The sequence below is a fragment of the Neofelis nebulosa genome, chromosome 6, assembly GCF_028018385.1.
Source record: "Neofelis nebulosa isolate mNeoNeb1 chromosome 6, mNeoNeb1.pri, whole genome shotgun sequence".
NCBI classification, from domain to species: domain Eukaryota; kingdom Metazoa; phylum Chordata; class Mammalia; order Carnivora; family Felidae; genus Neofelis; species Neofelis nebulosa.
Window position 1 is genome coordinate 30,533,855 of NC_080787.1, and position 16,702 is coordinate 30,550,556.

General features: G+C 40.2%; 1 protein-coding gene across 4 annotated transcripts in view; it reads left to right on the top strand.

The window, feature by feature from the left end:
• The window catches only part of GMDS (GDP-mannose 4,6-dehydratase), a 639,676-nt gene that overhangs the window by 593,061 nt on the left and 29,913 nt on the right, over positions 1 to 16,702 (top strand). Inside the window, exon 10 of one of the 4 annotated variants that reach the window (XM_058733196.1) lies at positions 12,426 to 12,560. The exons of the other annotated variants lie outside the window; for them this stretch is intronic. Within the exon in view, the coding sequence (XP_058589179.1) occupies positions 12,426 to 12,545 (120 nt within the window). The 3' untranslated portion in view covers positions 12,546 to 12,560. Of the gene's footprint in view, positions 1 to 12,425; positions 12,561 to 16,702 lie in introns of those variants that run through there. 4 annotated transcript variants of the gene reach the window in all.

Below are 16,702 nucleotides of genomic sequence, written 5' to 3' on the forward strand. Positions count from 1 at the left end.
GAAGGGTGAGTTCAGTGAGGCTGATTAACACCTTGGACAAATTTTATGTGCTGGGGCCTTTGTGGGTTACTGTGGTTTGCAGGACACCGCCATCAGATCTTTGCCCCCAGTCCTTAGACTCACGCCTTCTGAAGGCCCCCGTGGTTGCTGGGAGATGAGCAACATGGAAATGAGCTTCACTGCCTAGAATTTCAAAAAGCCCTGCAGCTATGTGGTGACAGCAAAACTGAGCAAAAGTCCGCCTGGATGAGCAAGGAAAGATGAACAACTTGTAAGAGGCGTGGTTCATTGAATCCAACCTCAGAGCAAGAGTTTTCATGTTTTCAGAATGAAGACACATTTTTTTAAGAAGTACGAGGTACTCACCCCAGGCCATGGTTTGACCTGCAGATGACTTCAGCTTTTGGAATCATGGAATGCAGAATGAAAACTAAAAATACAACTGAAGACAAAAGACACAAAGATGATTATCTCTCTTACTACTGAACTGTTACCTTAGGAAGATTATGTCTAAGGAATATAAGTCTATTTAATTTTCCTCATTTTAAATGTACTTTTTCATTATAAACCAAGTTAGAAAATAGTCTAGTTTTTCACATTAGTGTACTTTTTTTCTCTTATCTTCACATGGATAAACCAATTCCATTGAAATATCTGAGCTACTCATTAATTAAGAAAAACAAGGCATCAGTTACTAGTCATGATGCCTCAGAAACTTACAAATCCCTCATCCAGCCCATGTTACATGAAGTCGGAAAGGCTTGATCAAAGTTTCCCTAGGCATTCTCCTCTCACTTTTAGTTCAGGTGGAAAAAGCAAGCCAACAGAAACCCTTCATACTAAAATAGCTCTTTCAAATCAAAGCAAGAAAAGTATTGCATCAGAAAGTTGTATACAATGGCTGTGCCCAGGGCATCCCTTCCTGCCTCTGGTCCTCATTTCAAACATGTAATACCTTCTCCTTTCCAAGCCACCAGCCTTTCACCCTGCAATCCTAGAAGGCCACCCAGCACTGCGGTAGGCTCCCTCATTCTCATGTCAGGTCAAACAGGCATTTTCTTCTTCCTGAAGATTTCATGGGTCTAAAAGTTCTGTTCAATCTTTCCACTCCTTAATAAAGCTGAGGAGACATTCCCGAGAAGCCCACCAAGCCTTCCATGGGCAACTTCTGTGGTCTCTGCCATAAACTGGCTATCATAGGACGGGTCATGACAGCTCTTGATGGCAATGCTCTTGCTTCCAATGAGTTCACTGTGGAGTGTGGTGGAAGGTGATGACATCATTTTTCAACACCCCCATTTAAATAGCGAAACAATGCATATTGTTTCTTTTTATTTAAGTGACAGAGGGAGGTGTTATTCTCGAAGTACATTTTTTTTCTCTAAATAAATGCTTCATACATTTGCTGAATCCTAAAGATGAGAATAATCTTAAAGATCATAGAATTCTGAATTGTGTCCCAGAGCCTGAAAGAAGAGGAGATGCCATCTCCTCTGAAGTACACACTCCCTGATGAGCAGGCAAAGACCTAAAGAGGCTTGTGAAACTTCCAAAACCTGGCTGTGACAGCACCAAGCCTTGATCCCAACTCTCCCAATCTTTCATCTGTTTATCCCATGAAATAAATGCCTCTTCTGTCTCCTCCTTCTGAAGAAAAGAAAACAATTAGAATGACTCTTTTAATCAGGCTACCAAGACATTTGACAAAGTTTCTTTGACCTCAGTATTAGATTTTAAGGTTTTGGAGAGTTCTCCCTTGACTAGTTGATTTCTTGATAATATCAATTTGAGTAAGATATGTATTCCCTTCAAATCTGTGACTCTTCACTAATTCCAGTGATTGAGGTCCACATGTAAATCCCTTTTGATAACTCACTGGCTTTATGGTCCTGAGCTGATAACCTTGGTACTTGCTTGATTTTGCAATAATCAGATGAAACCTTGCTAGAAGCAACACATATTCCAAAACACCTTATTTCTAAGTTAATAGTATTTTTTTCCCCGTTTGGGTTCCTTTTTTACCCTGTGTCTCTGAAAATAACTACATTTCCTGCCTGTTTTTTTAAAACTTAGAATTTATAATTTAAATATAGCTTTATTTCATTGATAAAACATTTTAAGGTAATTTTTATTAGAGTTCATAAATCTTATAATCATGCATGTATTTGCTTGCCAATGTACAATTTTAGCATTTTGACAGAAAGGGACAGTATTCTACTTATTTGGAAGCTAAGCCACAAAGTGACTGAATAATATTTTTATACAGAAAAAATTAACACTGCGAAGGTTGATCTTCTCTTTTGAAATAGCCTTACACTGAAGTATATTTAATAAGTCATAAATATACTCTTATATTTTATAGAACATCTAGGTTTCATTCATTTGAAATATTAATAAATAAATAACAATGTAGTGGTAACTACCTTCATTCTTCCTGGGCATGTATACAGGTGAAGCTTTACTAGAATGTCAGCTACAAGCAGATTTGTGGAAAATTAGGATATCACTAATATGCTTGAATGGGGAGAGGATCCCAATATCCATTTGAAAGAAACTTAATCAGGACAATACATATGTTCAGTGGCTCTTAAATGTCCAAGTTGCTGATAACTGGGACACACTTTTTCATTCTTTATTGGAATGGCCACCTTGGAGTAAACCTTTGAGAAAGAAGAAAAACTAATAAAAATATATCACTTAAAAAAATTCAGAAGTGTTTCAGACCAACTCTCATACCCATTCCTATGCTGCCATTATACCAACTGGTCTTCAGAAGGACTGTCACCATCAATTTTTCATTTTTAAAGGACTTTAATTCTTTCAGCATGTTCATATGGTTTTATAAAGCCCCAGATACCCAGCAAATCCCCTTGGTGTTGTAAGACAAGATTGCTGTTAAAAAATGTTTAGGCTTAGTCAGCTTCTTCTCACTGCTGACTTCATGAGGGGCTCTGGGAAATGGTGTTTATACTAAGCTTAAATTGATAGGGCAAGTTTAATGCAGTAGGGTCAAAGGTACAACTGCTTAGCTGGTCTCATCAACCACTCAAGTTTCAGCATCGGTTTATAAAGAAAGGTCTGTAATGATAACATCTGGCTGCTTGAGCGTGACTGCGTTTTGCCTACTATGATTGAATGGAATTTAATGGTGGGGAGGAGAAAACTTAGGGCAATTTCATTCTTGAATTATGGTTCCAGATGGGCAAGGCAAAATGGCAGACTTTGATCAATCTGGATCCAGCCATCTAGCAGTTTCTTGAGCAGACTTGCTTCTTCCATCTCCACCCCACCTCTGGGCCCCTGTAAGACAAGCATCCTTGCTGAGTCAATGGCAGAGGCCCAGAGTAGGCACAGCTTTAAATAAGCTACTCTTTGGTATTATGCATCTAGCTTGGCCTTGCCTTGTTGCTCTGTGAGGAGTCTAAGAATACTTGTGCTCAACAGAAGACACAGCACCCTTCCCCCAGAGGGTGCTCCATAAATGGTTGCTAACCAACTAGGAGATTTGATTGCCAGCCATGTTCATACTGGCAAAGAAGAGATAAAGTTAGTTCCAGATCTCCACCATCATTCCGGTTAACTACTTTGTGCCAAGGTTACAAAGACACTGTGACACTGGGGACCAAAAAATGTAAATGTGTCATAAATTTGCTATAAGACATTATAGGAGATGCCTACTACATAACTCGTCCAGCAAGGGACTGATTCAAATTGTACCCCATTACGCCAAAGATCTTGTGCATTCTGTGGGTACCCAGTTCCTTCTGTTATCAACCACAACTCTGTAACATAAAAAGCTCACTGTATAAGTATAAATTCATGTTGCTTAAGGTCCTTTAGAGTCTTTTGAGCATACCTTTGGATCACTGAGTATCTGTAAACTTTTTAGATTTTCAAGAACTTCTTTTTAATATAAACAAGTAGGTAGACAAAAAGTAAATGACAGCAGAGATTTACCTGTAGTACAATAAGGCTGTGCGAATGGGAAGAGGAGTTCTCTGATGCTTAACATTTACCATATTTGCTCCACAAATGTGAAATGTTCTTGGTGTTGGTGCGTCTTCAAGACCAAGAGAAGAGGAGTCAGAGCCCACCAGACACACAGCGTGAAATCAAGAGGGTAGAGAAAGAGATGCACATGTGGTGCAGGTGAGGGGACCTTGGCCAGAGTGTGAGTCCCACTTCCAGGATCTCATAGCTGCTTGACCTTAGGGGATTCATGCAGACTTTGTTTGTTTATCTGTAATATGGAACAGATGCCTAATCTACTTAATGTAATACATACTTACCCCCATGGCTTATGAATCAAAAATGATATACATGAAAGCTCTTCTGTGGACTCAAAGTCCTACCTGAATGTACATGTCATTATCACTCCTCCCTTGATGGTCCATTTGGCTGATTCCTGTTAATATGATCAGAGGTCAAGCTTAACTCCTCTAGGTCACATTAGAAATTAGAAATAAGGTCCCCAGAAGGAAATATTCTACCTGTTACATGACTGACCTTGATATAGCAAATCCAAACCTACCAAATAAATTAAGGATGATATTTAGAAAATGGTTATCATTTTAGCTCTCAGTAAGATCTTTTTCAGAGAGCAAGATTCCTCATTACATTTAAGACATGAGTACAGGGGCACCTAGGTGGCTCAGTTAAGCATCTGACTTCAGCTCAGGTCATGATCTCACAGTTCATGAGTTCAAGCCCTGCACCAGGCTCTATACTGACAGCTCAGAGCCTGAAGCCTGCTTGGGAGTGAGTCTGTCTCTCTCTCTCTCTCTCTCTCTCTCTCTCTCCGTTCTTCCCCCACTCACACTCTGTCTCTCTCAAAAATAAACATTAAAAAAAGACATAAGTATATATACACAAGTTCTATTTTTCTAGTGCTGTAGCCATTGTGTGAAGCAAGACACATGTATTGTCTTCTCCCCCTTCTCCATCGTCCTGTCATTGCCTTCTTCAATTTGCTCTATTTCAGTCACAACTCAATAGCCATTGACAAAGCACATCTCCACTAAAAGAGGAAAACCTAGACACCAAAACAACAGCAAAACCCTGCTCTATACATATACATATCCTTATCAGATACGCATTCCTACCCTTTAAGAAAAATGGGAGAAAGTAATGTATAGAGTGAACCTGAGATAAGTATCTTCTTTGCACTAACAAGCCAGGGTCTACCTTCATTTCCGTCTTATTTTAATATTTCATTATCACTTTCAGTTCCTAGGCTGGCCTAGGAACTCTCTCACACATGGGATTGAAACCCTTTAAAGTAATTGTGATTATACACTTTGTGCATTTAAAAGCATAAGCCACCTTTGAAGACAGTGGAAAAAGATAAACTAGCAACTGCCAATTCCATGAATCATGTTCTGTTCAAGGGAGTTCTAGATGTGGAAAGCCAACTGTATATGTAGAAGGATATATATATTTATTTACACAGCACATATGTCATGCATAAGTGATCCTGATGAATACTATTGAACTAAAACCTGTTAATTTTGTAGTTGGGACTATTTTAACTTTAATTTCAAAATGTTTTCATTGCCCTATACCTTCAATATCAATGAGGTAAAGAAAACTCTACCCATATGTGCAACCTCTTTATTACTGTACCAGTATTTTCCAAATTAAATATTATGCTTAAGTATTAAATATTAACATTTTCTCTTAATTATTAGACCAGAACTGCAGCTGATCAGCGAAAGTTTACATGAGGCTCAAACCCTTCAGTACTGGCAGAGTCACACATTAAACCACTTTTTATTCATCTCTGGCTTACACTCAAAGGAGCATCACTTTCAACTTTATGTGGTTGTCCGTGTTGTAAATGCAAAAGTAGGGCCATATATAGTGGAGTGAGAATTCTAAGGAGAATGGGACCCTCGTTCATCTAAGGCCCCTCTAGGAGAAATGATTCCTCTTCACTAGGGGCGAAAACTCCCAACCTTCCATGTGAGCGAGTAGTGAAGTCATAAGAGTGCACCTCAACATTACTCTGTATGACACTGAACAATAGGATTTTTTGGGGAGCTGGCAGGTGGGGCAGGGGTCACAGGGATAAAGGAGATGCACGTGTGACTCATAAATTGCTGTGGCCAAAGGTGGCCCAGACTTTTGTTGGTTTTGGCCAAAGGCTGATACAAGATTCAAGTAGCAAAGAGCAGATTCCTGATCTTAAAAATCAATTGTTAAGATGCAAACTTGGTTTCTTGGAGTAGGGGCAACATTTAAGAAATTAATTTGACAAAAAGAATCACCAAAGTAAAATCTTTATGGATTATTTTTTTTTATTTGTAAGCAACTTTTAGCCTGATTATTGTAAGGAAACTATAACAGGTGGTACATACAAATATTAAACATGTATCCAACAAATTCTTACTGGGTACCAAGCACTGCTGTAAGGCCCTGGGAGTGCAAATTCCCTCCTCATAGGATGCTTACATACTAATGGGAGGGCACAGAACATAAATAATTGAATATGTCAGGGGAGATGTGCTATGAAGAAAATACGGTGGGGTAAATAGTGATCAAAGAAGGCCTCTCTAAAAAAGACATTTGAACAGAGCCATAAAGGAAGTGAGGGAGCAAGTCACACAGATCTTCAGAAGAAGGGTACTCTATGAGTGCAAAGGCGCTGTGTGTTTTGCCAGTTGAAGGAACAGCAGTGGGACCAGTGTGCCTGAGAGAATGAGAAAGGGCTGGAGGAGGAGAGAAGTTTAGGGAAATAGTCAGGAGTTAGTCACATAAGGCAACGCAGGCTATTGTTAGCATTTGGGGTTCTAGCATATGGGAGTTACAGAGAGTTGTGGGGTTGTTTTGGCAGGAGGAATGCCACAGTGCAACTTGTGTTCATAAAAACATCGAACTGCTGTGGGAAGAACTCTGTAAGAGGCATTAGTGGAAGCAGGGAGAAAGTGACTTGGTTTTCTGCTGTTCTAGGAAATTGGCGAGGGGGCAGTTCAATTAAATAGGTCAGAACGAGAGGAAATTTGGGGGTGCTTTGGTGGAGGGGTTCCACAGTTTGGACTGGCTTCATAAAGGGAAGCAGTGGCCACCTTTTCTGAGGCAACATCCACATCTCTACTTTGGTGTTTTCTACCTGTAAGAGTTTCCACATCCTCGATTCCCATCAGTTCCCAATATCCCTGACAAAGGTTTCAAAGACATCTCAAGTTGAATTTCTCTCTCTTTCCTTTTCCAATGCACACTCTAGAAAAGTTGCAAGATGCTAAGAAAAGCTACAATACCATATTTGAGCAGTGAGCTCTATGAAAATAAGAAATTTTACATCTTCGTGGAAAAGCATGTCATATAAGGAAATATATTTGAGAGGAAAGTTCCAGACCTCTCACAATATCAAGAGATGGGAGAAGTATGAAGCTTTTAGCAAAATAAATAAATGCAAACCTCTGTCCTTACTCTGACAGTCTTGTGAGGATTTGTAGACTATGAAAGTTTGGTTTCTGAGTCCTCATTCAGTGTTTCATTCAACAAACATCCATTCAGCCCCAAAGTAGCATTGCTCAGTGCCCTGGGCCTTTTGGTAGGAGAGAGAGGAAATGGTATTCAGGATTATTCCCCAAATTTTTATTTTCATCAAATAACCAGAGAAGCATTGGGATGATTTCCTTCAATTAAAAAGTCAAGACATTTTCCTTGACTCTCAAGACGGTATGTATAAGTTAACACAAGCCAAGTGATGTGACATCCACTTGAATGCTCTCTGGATATTCCAGTGAGTTACGCCGACACAGTTTAAGCAGCCTCCGCACTTCCCTCACACTGTCCTCAAGTCCCTCGCAGCTGCAGGATTGCCGAATTCAAAATCAAGCCCCCAGCACTGTGCCACTGTCAACTTTACAGCCGCTCCCAAGCCTCCACTGTCTCCCAGTTGTTCCTGGAAGCCTCCTGCCCTTTTATTTGTTGAAATGCCCAGAGTCCTTCCTTGTTTCCAGTGGTGTGGGGTCATCACTGTCAGCCAGACCTGGTTTGAATTCCAGTTCCTCCAGAAAATTGACTGTCAGTACCTCAATTTCCCATTCCTAAAATGAGGATAAAAATCAATGTTTTCATGTGCTGGAGTTGATTTGAAGATTAAATCAGTGAATACTGATACACAAAAGGCACTCCAGAATTGCTGGTTCTCTTTCTTCCTCTTCCCAGATGCAATTCTTCCGCCTTTTCCCAGCACTTTCAGTCACCAGAGCAATTTGCCACTCACAATTCACAATTCCCACTGACGTAGTTTTTCATTCAGTTATCACTGTTCTCCACCATTTCCCCGGTGTAGGTTTTTGCTGCTGTTGCTGTTGGTTTTGATCACCCTTAGATGATAGGCTCCTCCTGCCCATGTGTTCTCTTTTCCTCCATTTTTTCCTCCCTCAGTAACCCACCCTTTAGATATGACAGCTCACTTTCCCAGCTATCTGGCCGGCCTGAGCATTCTCCCCCAACCAAGCCACTAGTGCACTTCCAGTGTGGTGAGGGAAGGCAGAAGCAGAGGGCCCCCATCCTTCCTCCACCCATTGCAGCTGGACAGAGCAGTGGATTAGCCAGAGCGTGGCTCTCACTCAGTGCTCTCTCTCTCTCTCTCTCTCTCTCTCTCTCTCTCTCTCTCTCTCTCTCTCTCTCAGACAAACTCTATTCTGGGTCAAAAAGTGATCAAGGAGTGGCATCTCCAGTGGAGTGGGACAGGGTCCAATAGACAGCCTGAGGGCTTGCCTCCTCTGACAGTTTGTCAGCAGGTCTGCTGCAACCTCACGCCCTCAGACGGAGGCACTTCTTTGCTCCTGGGCAGTAAGGGCTCAGGAAGTGCCGTGAGCCAGCTGACTACACCACTAGCACACCTGGGTGCGAGTTTGGATCAGGTGCTTCTAATTTACGTTCCCAGACCCACTCTGGGCTTGTTGTGTGGCCTCAAGCAAGCCACTTAACCTGTCTGTTTCCTTATATGTCAAGTGGAGATAATAATACTTAACTACATCACAGGGGTGGATAGTGTATATTAATTAATTAATGTTTGTAAAGTGCTTTGAAGATGCAAAGCTGGTTAAGTGTTTAAGTATTCTGATGATAGTCCTCGCTTATTATTAGAACCTTCCCAGGTTCCTGGACCATCACTCACTGATTACGACTAGGTTCTAATAGCACCTGCTGTGCAATCCACTCAGGGATCTAAGGCACAACCCATGAGAATTTAGCCCAAATGGATTTATAATTTGAAAAAGATGTCAGTGAGGCCTGTGCCCAAATATCAGGCCAGTTACAGGGCTCCCTAGCAATTTTCCAGAAGCCAAGAGGACTGCATCGTGGTATTTGCTGCAAATGGTGCTTGTTGTAATTGCTTTCATCTTTTATGTGGTGCTGCTCAGACATAGATTGAAAACTGCTTGCTGGGACTTGCGGTCTCCTCAGGCCATATCTCAAGGTCAAGATGGGAGAAAATGGAGGCCATATGGTGTGGCCAGCACTGATTTATTTACAAACCCTTGGAACTGTGCTGGAAAGAATGAGAGTTCCTAATATACTTGTCTTCCAGGCAGCTCTGAAAGATTCCAGGTGTTGTTCGTGAATATTTCTTGCACCCCTCTTTGTGGTCATGTCTATTTTAAAAAGACTTTATAGTGGAATTTGGATTTTATATTTGTGACTGTCTTCTATAATGTTCCATTACTTATATCTCACAAACCAATTAGGTAGGTTGAACTCAGGGACTAGGCTGCTAGTAATCAAAATAGAATGAATCCATTCCCAGCCTTGTTAGAGATGTGGCTCTTATCCATCTGATCGATGAAGTGAACAGAACAGACTGTGTCCCGCAGCTTACAGTTTTGGTCACACTCTACACCTGATAACTCTAACAAAAAAAAAAAAAAACATGTAATTCCTACATATTTTTCATTCATTAACATTCATCTTCATTTTTTTCTACTAGAAGTACCACTCATGACCCCTTACATTCTTTTCCTCATAAGACTTTCTGGAGAAATACATACTATGTGCAATCTTTTCATTGTTTTCAAGAGCAGAAGTGACTTTCTTAGTTTTTCTGAATAGTTGATGTTTTCTTTTCTTTTTTCTTTTCTTTCTTTTTTTGTTTAGATGTTGGGTACTGTAAACCTAAAGATACTATGAGCCCCAACCTTCAAAGTTTTGTATGAAGAATTCACTCTCAAGATTTTCAGAAGTCCTGAAGCTGAAATCCTAGGCTTTACCTTAAAAAAAAAAAAAAAAAAAGTATTCCAATCCCATTAAGGTCCCTTGAATTTTAATTGGCACATGGATTGGTGGCTTTATCTTTCCCTTCTCATGATTGCTCCAGATATGATTATCAGGGGCTTTCCAGGCACACTTAAGCAAGGAAGTGTGAGCATATACATAAAACAGCATGCATGTTATTTTCTTCAAGGTGCTACTTAAGTACCTGCCTTAAGAACACAAGCAGGTCCTTCGGGATGGAGGAATAGTGTGGGCATGGGGCCAAACTCTGCTCTCACAGAATGTCTGTGTCCAAGGCATTGATACTTCTTTTGGGGATGCACCACAGGGAGCCTGAGTTTAAGAGGACTCCCTTTTTCTGGTAAACATATGTTAACTCATTAGGGAAATAAAGTGGTTTGAAAATAGATGGTGCTGTTTAAAAAATGGACTTTACAATTATGATAATCTATTTTTGCTAGCAGCTAGCTTCAGTTTCTTTTTTCAAGTGATTTATTCTTAAAGGCCTCTAAAGTTTGCTATGATAAACTGTCAGAGTAAAAGTGTCCACTACTTTAAACAGATTTATTATAACTAGAATCTTATACAGAGTTGAGGAGAACCAGTGGAAAAGGAATATGCTCTTATCTTGTTGCCACCTCACAACACTAGCCCTTTGGTTCACCCATGGGCTCACATTGACCTCCCCAGAGCTCTCACCTACCTGCCAATCTCCTCCTCTCCATCCAGCCCTTCCTTCCTGCCCTTGTTCTTTGCTACAGCATCTGATCCACTCACAGTAAGGTGCTCGGATTGCAATACACACCACCATGATTTGGTGTGGGTGAGGTGGCCCCTCACTAGATAGCCGTGCCCCAAGAGATGGTACTTTAGTTAAAACAGCTGTCCTAGTGGGATCTAACTGAGGTGATAATATACTACACCTCAGTATAGTATAATATACCATACTGATGTATGGCAACATTGCTTACTTTGTTCAAGTAACTAAAGATCAGTGCATTGTACAATTGAAATGGGTGAATTATATGATACGTAAAATATGGGGTAATAAAGTTGTAAAAAAATAAAAGTCTGCCACAAAGTTACTCCCAGTGTGCAATCTCCCATGTTCCCACCCAGCCCAGCAGTGGGATTTTCCAGCCTCCCACCCAATGTACAAATGCTCACATATCCCACAAAGGCTAAGCAGGGTCTGTTTTGCCCAGTGATGAGGAGTTGGTCACTAGGTCACAAGGTGGCCCTTTCTGTCAGAAAGCTGTTATTTCTTTTCCATTAAAGCTATTTTTTTTCTATTAAACTAAAATCTGCCTCCATATAACTTCTATATTTATCTACCCCAAACAATGCCAATCCCTTGCCCATGTGAGTCTTTCAGATATTAGAAGACAACTCTCAAGCCTTCCTCATTCCTTGGACAATTTTAACAATAGGCTTGGCTGGGGTGACACCACCATGCTGCCAAGGTGACTGTGGTCAAGACATTGACCTCTCTGGGGCTGGTGCCTCAGTCACTGGTCTGTAAGAGGAAAGTTGAGCCACGCAGTTTCTCAGGTGCTTTAAGTGTTCCAGATTCTATGGTTTTGAGATGAAGGATTATAAACATATATGCTATATTTTTTTAATCTTGCTCTTTTATTCTTTAAAAATTAATCATTCAAAGACATTACTTTTTTATTCATGATCAGTAGACTTGATATGAATTAGTATATCATAAAGTACATGAAGTATTGCATAAAAATGGAAGTCAAGTCTTCCACCTGACCCATAATGCCTATAATGAATTCCCACCTTCACACAAGGTGATTATATTTCTGGGCTCTGTGGTGCAGCTTAGGGAGTCCTGGCCAGCAGTCAGCAGAACTATACTGTATGTTCTTCAGTCCAGGTGTAAACACTGTAAATATAACAAGATTGCACAAATTTAACTTCAGCTTTGAAACAGTGAACCAGGTGAAGTGTGAGAAGCAACTGCTGGCTAATAATTGATATTTTCCCCTAAGTCCCCATAAAGAGATAGCGTCATGTACATCTTCATTATAAAGAACCACAATTTTTATAAAGTGAGTTCATGATGGACCACCCCAACTGAAGAGAAAAGAGCCCTCAAAACAATTACTTTCAGTTTAGAATTCAGGGCCATATTTCCTAGATCATCTTTTGGATATCTGTTTGCAAACACATACCCTTCAGACACCCAGCCTCTGAATTCTTCCATGAGAATCCTCCAGAAGTGTTGGACCCCAGTGCTGTACGAGGCACAATTGAAGAGAGAAGCCCAGTTTCCAGGCCCATGCTGGCATGACACTCACTACCCATAGAGCTCATCTTATACTTTGAAAAAGGTAGGGGGTGGATTCTACTCATAATTATTATGTGGATTTTTTACTTGAGTTCTTTGTTACAGGAATCACTTTAAGGAGTAAAGAATAAAATTAACAAAAGAGAATTTTGCTTAACTCTCAAGGGAGAAAGAAAGTGAGTAGGTAGGAGTGAGGAGCCTAGGGTGCCTGTCCTTGACTATCATTTTTGATGGAAACATTTTATAGCACCCAAATGGTTGCTGCTCCTGAAGGAATACTAAGGACAGGAAATCTGGTCTCGCTTCATAAACTCAGGTAGTGAAAGAGCCGTGTGAATACCAGTTAATAAATGCCTAGGTCTGTTTTTAACAATGGAGGGTATCGGTGTCCTGCTTGAAAGCATTCCTAAGCTAGTCGATGTTGTAAAATAATACAGAAAACTGACATTTTTATCGTGACACAAGTTACCATATAGCAGTTATCTGCTGGCTCATCTGGTTTTTATGATCCACAAGGTAGCTGTCATATCGAGACTTGACCAGCATCTTCAGGCTCAGGCTCTCTCATTTCAGCACCTGCCTAAGTGCATAAGCGCCACTTCCAGCACAGAGGCTAATGGACTCTGTCTGCAGGCCTGTGCCAGACAAGCTCAATCCTGGCTCTGTCTCCCTTCACACTTCACTCTCAGCTCTATCTGTGAAAACAACTGAGAGACAGAGACTCCACCATGCTCATGGGCACATCGTCTGGCCTTCATCTCATCAGGAATCTGATGGCATCCCGGTCAGATGTCTATGAGTCAGCCAAGAGAACCAGGCTCCCAGGGACCTGATCTCCCTTCTGTGGTAAAGCCAAACCCTCTAGAATGTCCTCCTCACCAGAGGAGTGCAGTGTGGCTGGATGATTCATGTCACCATTGATGAACCACTTACCTGGGTCCTATTTGGGTAAATGAAGGGCTGAAATAGCCACTCTGCAGAGCAGGCTGAAACAGCTCTCATGTGCTCCATGAGACAGGAGGTGTGGCTGCCATATCCACCATCATAGCGTGACACAAAATCATTGAATGAAAGAATTAATTCAGTATTTTTAATCATTCAGATCTCTTGCAATATCATGATGAATGACCATAGGCTATAAATAGATAAGGATTTTTTACACCCCCACCAGAACAAATTTCTTCTCTGTGAATGGCCTGGTGCAGAATGGGAGTTTGACTTCAGTGAGATGGGATGCTGGATGGAGCAGAGGTTCCTGGTGAGACGTGTCTGTCCATGGGCCCAGTACTACACACCTGCACCTGTTTCCCCCTTGAGAAAGCATCTAGCATAGTCTTCTGGGAGGCCAGACTCAGTCTTTCCTTGTGAGTCTTTCCTGTGTGCCTTGTGCCTGGTGAGAGACCACTGGAAGGAACACTCAGCCCTTCTCCAACACAGTGTACTGTATGTTAGAGACCTTTAGTCTTTTGCTCAGTTCAATTTTATGGAGGGAAGGGGTCACAGTGTGCAGCCAGGAGCCAAACCTGGATAGGAAAATAGAAAGTTACATTTTCTTACAATCAAGTCAGTCTACCTTACTGCATGTACCGATTCACATTTACAAAGAAAGCTCTTTGCAGATGCTACCTCATCTGAGCCTGAATTTGTGATTCGTGGTAGTAAATCTGCCTTGGGAACAGGGGAAAGAATAGAGTAGGGCAAAAAACATTTTTCTAAAATGAATAAATTGCTTCCTCAATGACAAAAAAAAAGATAAATCTGGGTCTAATTTAGCAACTTAAGTAGCAATAGACTGTGGAGGTAGTAACTTTCTCTTCCGAACTGCACAGCTGTGAGGCCCTGTTGCCATCAGACCCCACATGTCTTAGCACATGCTTCAAATAGTCAGGGCTCAAGAAGCCCCACTGAGTGCTTAGAGACAGTAGTGAGGATGTTTCCAAAACTCAAATACCAATGACAGTAAAACACTGGCATTTGTTTCTCTTTAAGAAAATTTTTTTATTTTTTTATTTTTTATATTTGAGAGAGAGAAAAACAGAGAGTGCTTAGGGGAGGGGCAGAGAGACAGAGACCGAATCTGAAGCAGGCTCCAGGCTCCAGGCTCCGAGCTGCCAGCACAGAGCCCGACGCGGGGCTGGAACTCACAAACCGTGAAATCATGACCTGAGCCAAAGTCAGACACTTAACCAACTGAGCCACCCAGGCGCCCCTAAAAATTTTAATTAACCATATCTGAAAATTGGCCAAGTCATGTTGGAAAATTAATCTTATTAGTTAAAATAATTCACTTGCATAAATGTGAAAATAAAGAGATTCATCCTAATGGATTTGGAAGATCTCATATACCTAGGGTTATGGAGATAGATGTCCTAAGTCCACCATTTACCATTTGTGTGAACTTGACCACTTACTTAACTTCTTTGTATCAGTCTCCTCATATATACACATACATTGGGAGGTACTTGACAAAAAGATGTGACTGTGACTCTGAGGAAATTATGGTAACATATACCGTGGCCAAAAACAAAGCTCTGAATTGTGGATTCTGGGTGATATGTATAGACATTCATTATACTCTTCTTTCTAGTTCCGTGTTAAAAACGTTAAAGGCGGGGCACCTGGGTGGCTCAGTCGGCTGAGTGTCAGACTTCAGCTCAGGTCATGATCTCACAGTTGGCGAGTTCGAGCCCCATATCAGGCTCTGTGCTGACAGCTCAGAGACCGGAGCCTGCTTCCGATTCTGTGTCTCCCTCTCTCTCTGACTCTCCCCTGCTCATGCTCTGTCTTTCTCTGTCTCAAAAATAAACATTAAAAATAAATAAATTAATAAAAATGTTAAGGGCTTTGACGTAAAAAGAAACTAATATATTTTATATAAATGGAAAATTCTTCACCTAAAAAAAGAAATATACATGATATATATCAACTTATATATATATGTATATATTATGTATATGTATAATATATATTATATATGTATATGTATTATATATATATATATTATATATATGTATCAGTTGAACATGAAATAGTTGAGTGAGTAGCCCTAGAAATTTAAGAAAGCCTGGATGATACATGGAATAGTTGAATGATTATATTATACACCTGAAACTAATATAACACTGCATGTTAATAGATAAATAAGTTTTTAAAGAGAAATTTAAGAAGGGAATAATCAGAGTTCATATATTCGTCCCTGCACTTTTTTCTTCTTTTTTTTTTAGTGAGTATATTGAGTTCCCATGATGTAACTAGCACTGTGCTAAGTGCTGATGATACAAAAATTAAAGTTCAGATACCACCTAAAGGAGTAGTTCTGGTGTGACACTTTTTGAAAGATAAAGGACAGTTAAGAGATTCAGTATAGTAATGACTTATTTATTTTTAAGTTGAATATTAAAGGAATATTTTTTAATTGTGATGAATGCACATAACAAAATTAACTAGGTTAATCATCTTCCACTATACGGGTCAATGATCTCAACTACATCACATTATTATGACACCATTACCACCAGCCATCTCCAGAACTCTTTTGTCTCACAGAACTGAAACTCCGTACCCATTAAATAGTAGTTCCCCATTCTCCCCACCCCAGTCCCTAGAAAGCACCATTCTACTTTCTGTCTCTGTGAATCTTACTACTGCCCTGGGTACCTAATGTAAGTGGAATCTTCTATTTATCTTTTTGTGTCAGGCTTATTTCACTCCACATAATATCTTCAGGGCTTATCCATGTAGCATGTGTCAGAATTTCCTTCCTTTTTTTAAGCTAAATAATATTCCATTTTAGGTATATACCACATTTTGCTTATCCATTCATTTGTTAATGGACACTTGTATTGATTCCACCTTTGAGTATTGTGAATAATGTTGTTATGCACATCGATGTATAAATATCTCTTTGAGACTCTGCTTCTTAATTCTTTTGGATAGATACCCAGAAGCAGAATTGATGAATCTTACATTAATTCTATTTTTAATTTTTTTGAGGAATCTTCCAGTTGTTTTCCATTGCAGCTGCACCATTTTACATTGCCACCAACAGTGCTCAAGGGTTCCAGTTTCTCCACATCCTTACCAACAGTTGTTATCTTCTGTTTTTTGTTTTTTAATAATAGCCATCCTAATGGATGTGAGGTGGTATCTTATTGTGGTTTTGATTTGTGTTTCCAT